Here is a 15,465-nt window from a genome sequence, read left to right as displayed (position 1 = left end):
ATTTATACATATATCTCTATATGTAGTTGTATATACCTTTATACATAAATATATATATATATATATATATATATTTATATATGTATATGTGTATAACGCATGCATTCATGAGTGCAGACAAGAGAAGAATCCAGAGGCGTTCGGAATTGTTTTTTTGCTTTCATGCGTTTCGTGTGTGGCTCGCGCGCGCGAGGTTTTGGCAGGCACTCTGAGTCTCGCTCTTCAGTCCCTTGATTGACACTGTGGCTTTGTGAGCCGGATTCCAATTCTCTCGAGAAGCACACTAGTAAAAAATGGGAGGAATGAGAACGAGAAAACGGCGCTGAGGGAAATGCTGTCTTCGAAGAGAAGAGAAAAACAGTAAAGGTAAGCAGAGAGAAGGAAAGACAGAGAAAGCGAGAGAACGACACGGATGTCTGGCCGAGGAAGTGCCAGACAGAGAAGTCGACAGAATGGAGTTCCAAAAAGTGAAGGAAGAAGTGGAAGACAGCTGAGCCTCGCCTGCCCTCTGTGGAGAGTCTCAGCACATATTCACCCGTTTTGATCTCACAATTCGCATGTCCATCCTCTGTTGCCCTCGGGGTCAGCTCGCCTTCTGCGTTTCTAGGTCTCTTCTTGTTCCGGCTCTTCTCTTGGCTCACTCTGCCTCGATTCCTGTCCCCTCGCTACTCAACTTCCTCCACACATGCTTCTTTTCTGAGGTGTACGTACACTTGACTCGAGTCGTTCCGAGTTCCCAGTGTCGATCCTCTCCTTGCACCGCACAAGTCCCTCCGTCGGTTTGCCGCGATAAAACTCTCGCTTCGCTAGGCCTTCTCTTGGATTCTTCTCTGACGACACACTGACGCATTCCACCGACTTGGCATGCCTCCTTAGCCTTTCTCACTCGACTCAGGTGTATCTACACTCAAGCGCAGTCACCCGCACTGCAGTGTCGCGCGCGCGATCCGCTGCACACCCGTTCCCGCGCTGTCTGCTCACTTCGCGTCGATTCTTTTCGTTCCTGTGCCTCTCTCGAGTGGGCTCTTTCTCGGATTCTCTGTCTCTTCAATTCGCCTCTCCTCCGTTTTTTCGCCACCTTCCCTTGACTCGCTGTTCATCGCGGGAGGACGTCGGCGCGCTTCCTCCAAGCGAGCTTCTCCCGCCAGAGAGAGTGCATGCAAACTTCTCCCCGGGCTCGCGGGTGCGACAGCACTGGACTGAGAAGCGAACTTCACTTTTCTTCCTCCGTTTTCCTGCCTTTTCACAGCCTTGCCTCTCTCGGCTGTATTCACGGAGACTGCATGCAGCCAAGGAAGTCTCTTTTCTTCTTCTTCTTCTCACCCGCCGCGGCCGCGGACCCCGCTTTGTGTCATGCCTTTGCGCCGCCTGCCGCTGTGTCTCCTGGACCCACGATGAGAGAGGAAGCAATTCCTTGCGATACACGTGCGTTTTTTTTGTGAGTTTTCCCTGTGTTTTTCCGTTTTTTCTTTTTCCTCCTCTCTCTTCTCTCCTCTCCTTCGCCCTGTTCTTCGTCCTTCTCCTCGTTCCTTCCACCCCTTGCCCCCAGGTCCCTGTGCTTCTGACACGCGTAAAGAGGGAAGGCGAGCCCTCCGTTCCTCCCCTTCCTTCCCGTTTCCACGCATTTCTTCGATTCACCCAGTTCTCCATTTCCTTTACTTTCTTTCTGCCTCCTGCTCCAGGATCTTCCCCCCACTCTCCGCTCTTCGCCTTCAACCCCATGAGGCGACTGTGGCGGCCCTTGAGGGCCTCCGGGGGTCCTCGCTTGCTCCATCCCCACTTTCTTCGGAGCAAAGACGGAAGGGAGAGCGGAGCAGCTGTAGAGGTTCGCGGAGCTCTGCATGAGGCTTCAAGTGCCTTCGGACGCTCGGCAACTCCTTGCTCTCGTTCCGTTTTCCCCGTCTTCTATAGCGGTGCCCACGTAGGGCCTCCTCTCAGTTCTCTCGCGTTTTCCCCTCGCCTCTTCTCTTCCAGAAGCTTCTTGACAGACTGCGTCATGCCGCCGTCTCGCGCGGGCGTTCCACGCACTGTCTCCGTGCTGTCTCCGCTCTCTCCGTCACCGCGAACGCGTCACGAGCTCTCCCTGCTTTCTTCTCTCTCGTCTCCCCGCGACGGCCGAGTCACCACGCTGAGAGGGGACACCCTCCCGCCCGTGTGGGGTCTCAGCGGCGCCGGCCCTCGCCGCTTCCCTTACGACTCTTCTTTTCTCGCGTCGACTCGCCAATTCTCCCAAACAACAGGAGGGTCGGAACAAGACGGAAGAACAACCGTGTCTCCTTTGTCTCCTCCCTCTTCGTCCTCTTCTTCACCTCCTCCTTCCTCTTCTTCGTCTTCTTCCTCTTCTTCCCCTCCTTCCTCCGCCTCTGGCGCTTCTGTGAGCCAGGCTGATCCCAGTGTCTCTGCAAGCGCGTCTTTCTCTCCAAGGTCAGAGGGGCGAAGTCGTCCGTCGCTCTCTTCTCGGAGAGCGGGAAGCGACAGAACGAATGGCGCTGGATTCTTTGCGCGCTGGTGCTCGGCTGGGGCACTCCTGCGGCTGTTGGAGAGAGTGGTGCGCGGTCTCTGCTCTGCACTTGTCAAGTACGCAGAAAGAAAGTCAGTTTTGTTCTCTTTGTTCCTCTCTCCTGTCAGGGGCCATTCCTTATGCAACTTGACGTCCTACCGTTTCTCCAAACCATCCCCGGTCACTTTGTCGCTTTCCTTCTCTCCCCTCTTCGGTCTCTCTCCTCTTCTGTCTCTCTCTCCTCTCCGCTCTATTCTGTGTCTGCTGTCTCCGTCCGTCGAGGTTTTCGCTCTGCCGCCATTTGTTGCTCTTTTCTTCACTCTCTGCCACTGTCCCTGTTTCGTCCTCTCATCCTCTGCATTGCGGCGCCCTCGTCCTCCCGATCCTTTCCTCACAACATGTTTTCTCGTTCTCGTCTTCTCGCTCTCCCCTCTCGCGTCTGCGTCCTGCCCTCCCTTGCTCTGCGCTCTCTCTTTCTCTTCTTCGTCTCTCTTCGTTTCGGCTCCTTCGTTTCTTCTTTTCTTTTCTTGCCTCTTCGCTGCTGCCCTCTGTGATCGTCTTTTTTTCTCCGACTGTGAGGGTCGCCCTTTGGCCGTGTGGATTTCCGACCTTGGGCCTCGTGGGCATGCAGCCCCCCGAGTTTGCGCGCCTCGAGTGTGGCTCCTCAGAGGCGCTTCTGCTCTCCGCTCTTGCATGCGTGTCTGCAGATACACCAAAGTCGTTTTCAAGTATCTGAAGGCGTTCGTGACGAATCCAATGGTCGTGAAGAAATGGTACAAGAAAGCCAAAGAAAGTAAGTTTTACCGTTCAAAGCTTGGCCGCGTTGCTGGCAAACTGACGTGCCTCTTTCGCGGCTGCGTCGCTTGCGTCTTCACGCTCCCCACAGCTGGACGAATTTCCGCCGAATCGTCGCTTCGAAATGTGCGGCTGTCCGAAGCGTCAATTGACGTCAAAACTGTTCAGAAGTTCTGAATAAACTCGGACGACTCAGTCCACTTGATGGAATTCAAGCTACGAGTTCAGGGAAACCCAGTTCTTGTTTCCTTCGTGAAAGCATCGGGTGTAGACGACGTTCTCGGATCGCCGTATTTCTGCCTCTTGCGCGCCGCATCGTGCTTCTGCAGCTGGAGAGAGGTTCTCGACGCTTTGGCGTTTGCTTGGGAGACTGCTGTCTCTCTGTGGGGTCAGGATCGCGCGCTCCTAAATCCTTTCTTGCCTTGGACGTTTATATCTAAACGGTTTTCTTGACAGCTCAGATAGCCGAATCAGAACGTCTGGAAGCACATCGACTCCTGACTGTCTTGACCGAAAACCCATCTGTGTCAGTCCCCATACATTGCTCCAGCTCAGTGTCTCCATAAGTATGTATGTCTATATATATATATATATATATGTATATATATATATATGTATATGTATGTATGTGGGTGCAGGGCCTTTTTCGTTCGATTGTACATACACCGTACCGGGGTGTGCTTGTTTTCTGTCTGTAAGCCGATCGCGCTGGTGTCTCGACGGATCCGTACATGCATGGAGCGGTTGAAACGCTGGTTCAGCGAGGGGCGTGATTGCGTCCACGTACATCTCTGCCTGCGAGTGGCGCAGCCGCGCATGCAGCCGCGCCTGCAGCCGCGCCTGCATGCGTTTTCTTGCGAGGCGCATTTTTGGTGTCGGCGCGCTCTTTGTTCCGCAGGCGCCGTCCACACGTGGAAGTGGACTGTGACCGGGTTCAGCCTCTTTTACGCGAACGTCCGAGTCTCCTACCAACTTCTGAAGAAAAAGATTCTGGGCCATCCTCTTCGATACAACGAACACAAACTCTTGGTAGGTCTGCAGTGAAGAGACTCCAGGCCGTCTGTGCAGCGAAGTCGAGAGTGCATGCGCTCGAGAGAAAGACAGGCTTGCGGACGCCCTTGTCCGCGCAAGACGATCCACATTTGTTTCCAGTTTGGCGCGCAGCTAGCTTGTCCACAAGACAGGGGGCGGTGGGAAAGGAAGTCTGCTGAGCTCTGGCCGCGGCTTGTCTCCGAACACAGAAATTGAGGAGAGAGAGGCGAAGTCGTGATTGGAGTCGAGAGACTCCCTTTTGCTCTCTGCGTCTTTTCCTCGTTCTCCAGTCCAGGCCCTCCATATGTCCGGACTTTCCTCTTTCTCCGACCTTACCGTCGTCCACTCAATTTCCTTGTACAATTCTATGTATACCGAGGTGCATCGATCTGCACCCGGGTATGCTCTCTACATCTGCATCTGCCTATTTGTAGCTGTCTATATCTGTATCTGTATCTCTATCTTGGTGCAACTACCTGTCTGAGCCTACCGAGCTGTATGTATACATTCTATGTGTACCTATCAGTCAAAATTATCTATCCGTACCTCTCTGTCTATCTTTCTATCTATATCTATCTGTCAATCTATGCATATCTATCTGTCCGTCTCTGGGTGTCTCCTCTGTGCCCATATTTTCATGTCGTCCTCTACACCCACATACACGCGTTTGCATTCATTAATGCTCCGGCCCGCATATGTACAATTCCATATGTAGGCACGTATATAGTTATGCATATACGTAGTTCTATGTTTACATATATATATATATTGATTTATTTATTTATATATATATATATATATGTTGACCGCAGGGTGTGGCGCCGACTTTCGAGGCGACTCAGTTGTGATGGAGCTGTTTTGCGTTGTAAATGGTCTGCATTTTCTTTAGGTTAGGACGACCGCAGACGCGTTGAAATTGATTCCTTTCTCGCTGATGATTATCATTCCTCTTGGCGAGCTTCTTCTCCCCGTGGTTCTTCGTCTCTTCCCCAACATGCTGCCGAGCACTTTCTTCGAAAAGTGAGGAGCTTTCTGGACGTCGAAAGACGATCTGTGTGTCAGGGCGTCTTCTTGTCAGTCGCCGACTCGATCCACGACTTCGTTCTGCATGCGCGTCCGTCGATGTCAATGTGTGTCAGCCTCGTCTCCCGGAGTACACACTTGCTACGTTCTGTCTGTGCCTGCGTATCCAGGCGCTTCCATGTAAAGGAAGGTACCGCGGTCTCTCTGGGATCCCCTCTCCTCCAGTTCTTTGTCTGGCGGTCTCTGGATCTATGCCTGTCTCGAGCTGTCTCTGTCTTGCTTGACTCCTCTCCATATCAGCATCCTTCCAATTGTGTACCTAGGTGCATCTCCATGTCTTTTTCGCTCTCTCTCTCTCTGTCGCCGTCTCTCTCTTCCTCTGTGTATCTGTCTGTGTCTTTGTCTACCTTTCCTTGTCTCTCCCCTTCTCTCTGTGCCTGTGTCTCTCTGTATGTACATGCACATGCGCAGGTCCATTTGTTGACGTCTCCTTTTTCTTTGGCTCTGCGTCGCTTTCGGACAACGCGTGCCGTTCACATTTGGCTGACTGAGTGCATGCGCCTCCCTCTCTGAAGTCGTCGACTGCGTCGCTCGGTCCGCGTAGACAGACAGCGCCCTCCCGGCGTCTGCGGCCCGCGACGAGGGTCAGATCCGCAGAGACGCGAGTGGTTGTCGGCGCATTTTGGATCTGCCGAGAAGGCGTTTTTAGCGTCGCGGTTGCAGCGCGCGTCGGCTCTGCATGTGATTTGTGGCGGAAGCAAACAGAACGCCTTCAGAGCGAAGTGACAGTCGCGAATCGCGAACGCGTTTTGAAGCCAGAGGTCAGCCAGCGTGCGTCGCCTCAGAACCCGAATGCGGGTTCGACGTTTCGAAACCTGCGATCCTTCTTGTTTTTTCGCTGTCCTCAGACAAGTCGACAACGCGTACTTGAGTCGAAAACTCAAGGCCAAACAAGAACTCGCAGCCTTCTTTCAGGAGCTCGTCCGCGAACACACGAAGCATATCATCGGTGAGCAAACGTCTGGTCTTTTCTCTTCTTGCTTTGCTTCGGCTTCTACGCTTCGTTGCGCCTCTCGCGCGACGTCTACCCTGCTTGTTCGCCGCTCTCTCGGCTGGCCTCTCTCTCGGCTGGCCTCTCTCTCCTCGCTGTTCGACTGTTCGCTGTGTCTTGGCCTCCTGCTTCTCACCTTCCTGAGTGTGAGGCCTTGTCAATGCTTCGCGCGTCCTCGAGAACCGCGCGTCTCACCCGCTGGCTGCCAGACCTGAGGACGACGACTCGCTGGACCGCGGACTCGCATACCAAGCGCAGTTCGGCATCTCATGGCCAGACGACGCGCGAGACACGCGCGTCGTCTGTGTGCACTTGGAATATGTGAATAAATACATAAACATTCATATATATATATATATATATACATCATGCTGCGCTTGTGAAGTCCATGCAGCATTGCATGCAGAATTAGAGCGGTTTCTGTCTATTTTTGTAGTCGTTTGCAGAGGTCTAGCACCTGTTCTCTGTGTGAATATATATGCACCTTCATATATATATATATATATATATTTATATATATTTATATATGCCAGTTTCGAGGGATGTGAGGCTCGAGTGTCGGCGAGGAAGGCGAACGCACGAACCGTCGGGATCTCGAAAACTTGCAGAGAGGGACGAGCGTACGGCAGGCGATTTTTTTCTGTTGTTGTTCTCGGCAGAGCACGAGTCGAACGACGCGTTGAAAGACAAGGCCAAGACGCTGAAGGAGTTTCAGGAAAAACTTTTGCAGAAGGACCGACAGGATGTAAATCCCTTCCTCTCCGTGAAAGAAATCCTTTCTTTCGCGCGACTCTTTAAGGAAGAATTCGTCCTCGAAAAGCTCGATCTCCAGACTCTGCAGGTGATTTCTTCGAAAAACCACGATGCCACAGCAAACAACTTGTGATGTCACGCAGAGTGGAGACGAGGGACGCATGATCGTTGTCTCTCTCTCACTCTGTATCTTTCTGTATCTCGCGGTCTATCCCTGTCTGCGGTGAGGTACGCGTCGGATGTTTGTGCCTCTATTTGTGTCTCTAGATCGTCTACAGCGATCCAAGACTCTTCCTCTGTAGCTACGGACTCGTGTCTCTCTGGGTTTGACGACAGCGAGTCCTATCGTCTATGTATCATTCTCTCTCTGAAGATCTGCATTCGCATGTCCTCTCTGCATCTGGAGCTTCCTGCCTGACTGCGCCCGTATCGCTCGACGGCTTTGGGCGTTCCGACGCCCGTGTCCACGCATACGCATACCGATATATATATATATATATAAAAGTATATATCCGTGTGTGTACATCCGTGAGGGTGTGGATTGATGCCTCAGAGCTTTTGGCAGCGGCCGTCGTCGTCTCCCGTCTGTCTGTCATTATGCGTATATGCAAGCGGATCAAAAAGAGATACGTGGACTCAAGTGACGGACGCGTCGTTTCTGAGCTGTCGAGTTGGTGCTGAGGCGGGGGTGCCGAGAACTGCAGAGACTCGTGACAAGGAAAACCTCTTCAGTGTCGTTTACTGTCTGAAAATGTTGCGCTCAAGGTCATGTGCAAACTTCTCGGCATCCAGCCCTACGGCCTGCGAAGTCACGTCGTTCTTCAACTCAGGCAAGTGTTGCATCGTGAAACCAATTTCGACTTTCGCAATTCGCAAACCGCTCGGCTTTTCCTCGAATGCCAGAGATCCTCACGTCGGTCCACAGTCGGAACAGAGTTCCCTCCTTCTCTTTCCGCTTCCACTTCACAAACAGGCATTTACGCCCATATGCGCATATATATATATATATATATATATATATATGGATAGATAGATAGATCGATAGATCATATATATATATATATATATATATATATGGTTGTATGTGTGTCTCTGCTTCTCTGTTTGTGTCTATATACGATTCTCTCTGTGCTTGGATATTTAAGTTGCAGCGTGTCATGGAGCCGCCTACGGAGTTCGATTCCGACGCGCTTCCATCTCTGTCCATACACACTCAGGTGGATACATGCGAGTACGTTGTTGGCAAAAGTATCGATAAAGTTATGGCTCTCACAAGGCGCCGAGGTGCCTCGGTGGGGGGATCACGCGAACCGCTTGAAACGCGTTTGCGGACGCTTTTTAGCGAGCCAAATAAAGTGGAAGAGTTTCATCAGCGAGTCTTCGAGTTCCTTTCCGTCTCGGAGGTTTCGCCACAGAGAGCGGCTGTTCTCCACAGACTTCGCTCCACCTTTTCTCCATGATTTCTCCTTGTTTTCTCCATGTTTTCTCCTTGTTTTCTCCATGTTTTCTCCGTGTTTTCCTCAGATATCATTTGAATCACATCCATCGCGAAGACAGAGAGTTCATGTGGGAAGGCGTCGAGACGCTCTCTCACGACGAGCTCGTGGAAGCATGCAAGGACCGCGCAATGATGTTTCATAACATCTCCGACGACGACATGCGACAAGAAGTGAGTGACGTTTGAGGCACCGCCCGCGCCACAAACACAAACAGTAGCAAAGTCTTTCGCTGTGGTGGACAAGCACAGACACTGGCAGGTGTGCAAGACTTGTGTCTCGCAGTCTTCCTCTTTCCTTCTCTCTCTCCCCCCTAGCTCCCTGCCCCCAAGTCCATCCGACCCTCTCGCGCTCTCTCGCGTTTTCTCTATTGTGTTTGCATGCCGGCGTTCTGTCTGTCTGTGGGTGCTCTGACCGCTTGCGGGTGCGCCGTCTCAGATGCGCCAGTGGTTGGCGATCTCGTCGCACAAAGACATTCCGCCGCTGCTCCTTCTTTGGTGCCGCTGCATAAGTCTCACTCACTCACCAATTCCACCGCCTGTCGTCCTCGCCGCCGCGCCGCCTCCGGGAGTAGCGACGCCCCAGCCGGTCTCCGAAGACGCCGGGGCGAGTGCGGTCGCCGCCGCCGTACCCGAGACGCATGCGGCGGAGAGCGCGCGCGGCGCGTCGAAGGCGGAAAACGCGCAGGAGCTGGCGGGGGGAACTGCGGAAGCCGCAGCGGAGAGCAGGGGGCAGGCGGTCGCCACCGAGGGTGGTGTGCGTACACCCGACGCAGCGGCGGACTCGACGGAGCGGAGGGAGGAAGACGAGGCAGAGGACGAACAGTATAGGCGGCAGTCGGGTGAGTGGAGGCTGGGTGCAGAGTGCAGTTTGTGGTGCCTTCGCGCAGAATGTCGAAGGGATGCTCTGTTGTGTCTTGGGAATCGCGAAATGTTCGCGGTGCTTCCCGGGAGGAAAAGGAAGCAGCGGCAGGATGTCGCTTGCGCGTTCAGCCACAAAGCGTCGACTCGCAGGACGAAATGTCTGCTCCTTTGGAGGTTCCGCTCCTTTACGAGCCACAGACGCGCGTAGCATCTAGGAAATGAGTGGGGTGTCACCGCTCTTCCTCTACGTCGCACATGCGCAGAGACCTTGAAAACAAACTACAGACCTATACACCGGCCTTTACAGACGTCGTCTACGCATTCCTGTTTGGTCTCTATACAACTCGAATGTGTACACACTCCTCGATGCTTCAACAGATGCACAAAATACACCAGCTACATATCTACCTACATATATAGATATGAATATACATATATATATGTATATATATATATATATAGAACTGTGTTGCCGACAGTCTGAGAGAGTGTCGAGGACGAGAGGGTCTTTCAGGGTATCGTCGAGGGGCAACGACAACGGAACGAAAGAGTGAATGGGCGTTTCGTTTTTGCGATAGAACGAGTGCGTGGAATCAGTGTCTTCAACGACCGAGAGCCGCATGGTGGACTCTCCGGAGATAAGGAAGTCACTTTCGACTGCATGCGCCGGCGCATGGTCTCCCACAAGCAGATCGGTTCGACGTAGATCGTGTGTGTAATTCGGTGGACCGCTCGTCTCTTCCGTCACGTTATCCCCGACTGTCGACTCCCGAGACGCGTCTTTTTTTTGCGTTTAGCGACCCTCGAGGCCATGGAGAGACAAGTGCAGCTGCTGCGAGCAGAGGAGGAGTCTCTTCGTCAGTCCGTCCAGATCCTGGAGGCGCAGAGGCAGCGGGCGGCGGCGAACGAGTCGCGCGAAGGGATGGGTAACGGCGAAGCGGCCGAAGCAGAATCGTCTCTCGAAAGCTCGCTGGCAACGGGAGAGAGTCGCGAACATCTCGTCTCGCCAGCAGGCGACGCGGGCGTTCCAGAAGCTGCAAAGCCAGCTGAGAACCGCGAGAGAGAACGCGAACGCGGTGGCGGCAAGGCGCAGACGGACTCAACGAAAGAGGCGCTTATGAAGAGAAGAGAGGTACCAGAGGGAGAAGAAAAAGGAGACCTCTTTCAGGCCACCGTCGAGTCGGAGACGAAGGAAGTTGCGGCCGAGGAGGGGGAAGCGTCGCCATGCGACGGAGGCGCTTCAGAGAAAGCATTCGTCGAGTAAGGCGTCGGCTGGCAGGGCGCGAAGGCATGTGAAGCTCCTCGGCTCGGTGGAGATTCGCGTTCGTTGTCTCGCATGACGCGAAAGGTCCATCGCTCCAGACGCCATGGCATGCGGCCCCACCCTTGGCATTCGCGAGTGAACTTAGAGATACCTTTGGGTGCTCAAGGAGAGTTTGAAATGTGACAGCACAAATGCGACGGTTCACCTACAGGGCCGCAAACACAGATAGACATACAGAGCGAATGTACATGTACATATATACATATATTTAAATCTTCATTTCCCTATTCATCCTGTCACTGTTCTCGGCGCAACCAGAAAACCGCTTTTCAACATCTATGTGTGCAAGTTCTTTCTCCATTTTCCTTCTTGAAAATGTGTGACTGTTTTGCAGCGAGCTCTCTTCGGTGCAGCGAGGCAGAGAAATGCTGCAGAGACGGTCTCGTCGAATGGAGTTGGAGCTGCGCCTGCTTCGGCGCCTCGCCGACATGCAACATGCGTTAGTTGCTTTTCCACCTTCTCCCTCGCGCATGCAGAGATGATATATATATATATATATATATCTTCAGACGTCGCCGTGATCGCAGTCTATATCAGTTGTGTTTTCACTTTCCGCATCCGCTTTTTATATTTCCTTATCGTTCTGCGATTCCTTGTCTTTCTCTTCTTCCTTCACATTCGTTTCTTGCATCCCTTTTTTTCATCCGTCTTCGCCTCCTCTTCTTTGTTGTCTCCTTCGTTTCCGTTTCGCACTTCTTCCCGGTCTTCGCCTTTTTCTCCCTGACTTGCGTTTCCGACTTTTCCTTTTCCGTCTCACCTCTTCGCTTTTCCTTGTCCTTTCCTCCACCCGCGTCGTCTCCGTCTATTTTTCGCTTTGTTCGTTTTCCTCTTTTTCTCAGACACCAAGAGGAGGCCTTCGGCGCGTTGACGCGGCTGCTCGAGCTGGCGCACACATACCGTCTGAAGCAAGAGCTGGCCGCGAGCGCGACAGTCGAAGGAGAAGGCGTCGCTTTCTCTCCAGAGGCGAGGACTCCCGGACTGCCTCCTGGCGACGCCTCGCTGCTGGCTCTGCCAGAGAACGAGAAACTGAAGGGGCATGAAGAAGCGGAACGCATGCACCAGGAGCTGCGGAGCGGAGCCGACAGAGACAACGGCGCGAAAATTCGCAGCGACTTCATTGTAGCCGTCCAAGCTTTCGGTGAGACACCTGAGTGAAGGCGCGTATCAACGGAAACAGTCTTCATCGATTTCTGGACCATATCCACGTCCACGGATGTGACTCAAAAGCTAGGCGATACGTCCGCGTCGAACAGCCTGTCAGAGACAAAGACGTGCGTTCTGGCTTCTTCCTCTCCCGCTACCTGCGTACCGATTTCCGCGTTCATACATCTACCTAGTTGTCTCTCCACGTACTTCTATATCCTTCCATATCTATATCTATCTATCTATATATATATATATGTATATATGTGTGTGCGTATATACGTGTGAATAAATGCGTATATATATATATATATATATGTATATTTCTGTATTGGAAGGACGAAACATGTTCATTTCGTTTCATGCGTCGTACGTGGTTTGATGCCGTTCCTTGTTTTTCGGATCTGAGTGATGTGTGAGAGTTTCGCGGCGCGAGGGCAAGGTCGTCGTCTTTCGTCGAGCTTGCGCGCAGAAGGGGCAGGGCGCCTTGGAGCCTGGCTGCGGAGTCCGGAGGCGGATGGCCGGAACGCGCTGGTCGAGGGATGAGGAGAGTTCCTTTGAAGTCACGAGAAATGCAGTCCGACAGCATCCAAAACTCTACGCGTTATGTGACGTGTGGGATGCCTGGGTTTGTCGAAACGCGTTTGGGGGGAGGATATCCTCCCCCCGCGAGCTTTGAGGCTCGGAGTCTGCACCTCGTGCGAAGAACGATGTTCGCGAGTAAACTGGCGGTTCAGTCGCAGGTGCGGTCGGTCGTTTGCGGTCGTTATCTGCAGAGCGGCAGATTCAGGAAGTCATCGAAAGCTTCGCGAGCGGAGTCCAGCAGGTTGATGCGCTGATGCGAGACGCAAAGACGCTCCAGATGGACGAAGGAGTGAGTACCGAAATTGAAGGGGGGCGTGGAGTGCTTTGCGTATCTTTAAACGTCAACAGTCGGGATCGCATGTTTTAGAATCACTGCGCCTTCTGCCGCAGCGCGCCTGTAGCCCGTAGGCCAAAGCTAGAGAACGCAGAGACAACGCAGAGAGGGAGACTATTGGAAAGGCTGTGCGGGCGAGGAGAGAGCAGACGCGAGAGAGAGGGGAACGCGAGAGGCGTAAGATGCGAACAGACAAAGCTGAGAAGAAAAGAACGCGGAAACCAGAGAGAAGGAACAAGTGAGAGGAAGACCCAGATAGAAACGATGGAAGCACACGCGACAGGGAACGAAGGATGCGACGGACAGGGCAGGAAGGAGAGCGAGAATTGAGAGCGCGGTCCACGGAAGAATCGAAGGCCGACCCTCAGCTGCGTTGTCTCCGTTTGTGCATAATCAGGATCCGCTGTTCTATCCTGAAGACCCCTCGGACTTGGAGGACTCCGGCGAGATCCGTTCCTTCGTTCACCCTCAGTTGGCCTCCTCTCTTTCGACCTCGCGGCTCTGCTCGCCCACGGCGGCGAAGGCCTCCGGCGCCGGTCTCGCCTCTGAAAAAGATCTCTCGCTGGACCAGGAGTCTCCAGCGGTCGAGGACGGAGCGCAGGTGAAGGAGGCGGCGAAGTAGAAGGTCAGATCTCCTTCGTCCTGGTTCTCTGTCTCTGAGCATTTGCGCTGCTGACGCTGTGCTTCGCAGACGTTTCTTTCGCCTCCTCAAAGAACTCGAAGCGTCGTCTCGCGAATCTGTTGACGGCGTCGACCGTTCGCAACCAGCGCATGGCCGAGCGGCTGTGTCTGCACTTGAAGAGTGTACAGCTGTGTGTTCTGTGAATTCTTTCTCGTTCACCGATCTCCAGACATCGGCGTCCCTGAACCGGCTCTGTCGCCCTGTGAAACCGCATTCGTCTGCTCAAGACGCGGAGCCTCGGCTTCCCTTTGTATACTGGCTTTTGTATACTCGCGTCTTGAATTTTTGACATCCGTGACGATATGCTGGCACAAGGCTGGGACTCGCTTCCATCCCCGTGCGGCTCACTGGTGTGTTTCGAGTTCTCGCCCCTGCGTTTTGATCTCCAAGGCTCTTTGCCTTTCCTCTTCGACCGCCTGTCTCCGTTTATTAGCCGAATGAGGCAAAAACGCGGTAGAGTCGCCGCCTCCGTTCCGCTGGTTTCCTGTAGCTTGTCAGTATGTCGCTCAAGAGGTTGTTCAGGGCGCGGCACGCCTCACGAGCAAACAGTTTTTTACATTTTTACAGACCTGTCGGAATCGCATTTCTGTGAGTGCTCCGGGAGATCACGAACTCGCGAGAGTTGCTGGTGATAGTATGCTGAGGAAGGAAAGGTTCTCGCAGACTCTCGCAGGCCGCGCGCTGTCCGGCCCTCGCTGACAGTCGCCGGTGCAGTTCGCCTTTCATGTAGCGGGCAGGCAAGGTGGGTCGCAGGGGAGAAGAGAAACTGGCTTCGTCGAAGAGGGAAAGAACCAAGTCAGACACCAAGCGCGCAGCCGAAAGAATCGCAGAAAACAAAGGCAGGAGACATTTTTTTCGCAGATTCTCAAACCAAAAGTATGCAACACAAGATGTGTGAATTCAGGTTTATAGCGTAGAATTTCCAACGTTTGACCTGGTGTACAGACACTGGCCGGAGTCTGGAAAAGCGTCGAAAGAGAGTTTTTCCTGGGTGTCTAATAAAAGGAGAGATCCATCTCGAGCAACACAGAGATGACTCTGAGATATTTTCCAGAGAGAGGCCGCAAGCAAACCGTAGAAAGTGAATTCTTTGGACGAACCGCTCGAACACGGTCGAGAATCAGGAGGGCATCGCACGGTCTGAATCTTCAGTCACGGTCTATACTGAAAATGACAAGACAGTCAGACAAATTCAGAGGTACTAAAAAATACCACACCATCATATATATGCACATAAATGTGTATCTTTTCCGTTTCATATAAAGGTCGAAAAGTACAGCAAGGAACAGAGATGCGTACAGCACATGCATCAGATACCCCAGACATACATATATATATATATATATATATATATATATATACATATATATGCAGACATGCATGCAGACCTAGATGGTATATGTGCATACAAACGAGTACAGATATATTTGCCAATTTATTACATTTTCTTCAGTTTTAGAATCCGCGTAATGTGTCGGAACTCTTGGAAAATTCGTAGTGTGAAGAAGACAGCGATGAACGCGTTTCTTGGCTTTTCTGTACCTTTCCGGCTGGTTCGCGGTGAAATTCCGGACTTTCCGGATGATCTCGATTTCGTTTGTTTTCTCCTCTGCTAGCAAAGGAGAATTTGTGCAGATCAGTCGATCGCACCCTGAAACAAACACTCTCCAAAAACTCCCACTTCTTCACCACTACTCCTTTTTCTCTGGACTGAACTGTCGATAGATATGCTGGCGGCTTTTCTCAACTTGAAAATCGCGTGCATGCGTATCTGCATGCGCTGCCGGCCTCTGAGGCTTCGGTTTGAACAAACTTCTCTCTGGACGAACAGCGATTTTTTTTCCGCCGTCTCTTCGCCATCAGTTTTTCAGACGCAAACGCAGA

At 52.6% G+C, this 15,465-nt stretch overlaps 1 protein-coding gene across 1 annotated transcript; it reads left to right on the top strand.

Moving 5' to 3' along the window:
* Nucleotides 1-1,236: 1,236 nt before the first annotated feature.
* TGME49_288400 (LETM1 family protein) lies at nucleotides 1,237-14,158 on the top strand. The gene is made up of 14 exons (XM_018782029.1): nucleotides 1,237-2,577; nucleotides 3,208-3,293; nucleotides 4,194-4,324; nucleotides 5,217-5,347; nucleotides 6,259-6,359; nucleotides 7,061-7,242; nucleotides 7,920-7,984; nucleotides 8,679-8,823; nucleotides 9,089-9,491; nucleotides 10,311-10,773; nucleotides 11,172-11,276; nucleotides 11,677-11,975; nucleotides 12,757-12,854; nucleotides 13,297-14,158. The coding sequence occupies exons 1-14, from the start codon at nucleotides 1,721-1,723 to the stop codon at nucleotides 13,519-13,521; spliced, it is 3,291 nt and encodes a 1,096-aa protein (XP_018636353.1). The 5' UTR covers nucleotides 1,237-1,720; the 3' UTR covers nucleotides 13,522-14,158.
* Nucleotides 14,159-15,465: the final 1,307 nt, after the last annotated feature.

The sequence above is a fragment of the Toxoplasma gondii genome, chromosome IX (genome assembly GCF_000006565.2).
Source record: "Toxoplasma gondii ME49 chromosome IX, whole genome shotgun sequence".
Taxonomy (NCBI): domain Eukaryota; phylum Apicomplexa; class Conoidasida; order Eucoccidiorida; family Sarcocystidae; genus Toxoplasma; species Toxoplasma gondii.
Note: the sequence above shows the minus strand (reverse complement) of the source record. Positions and strands in the feature narration are given on the sequence as shown.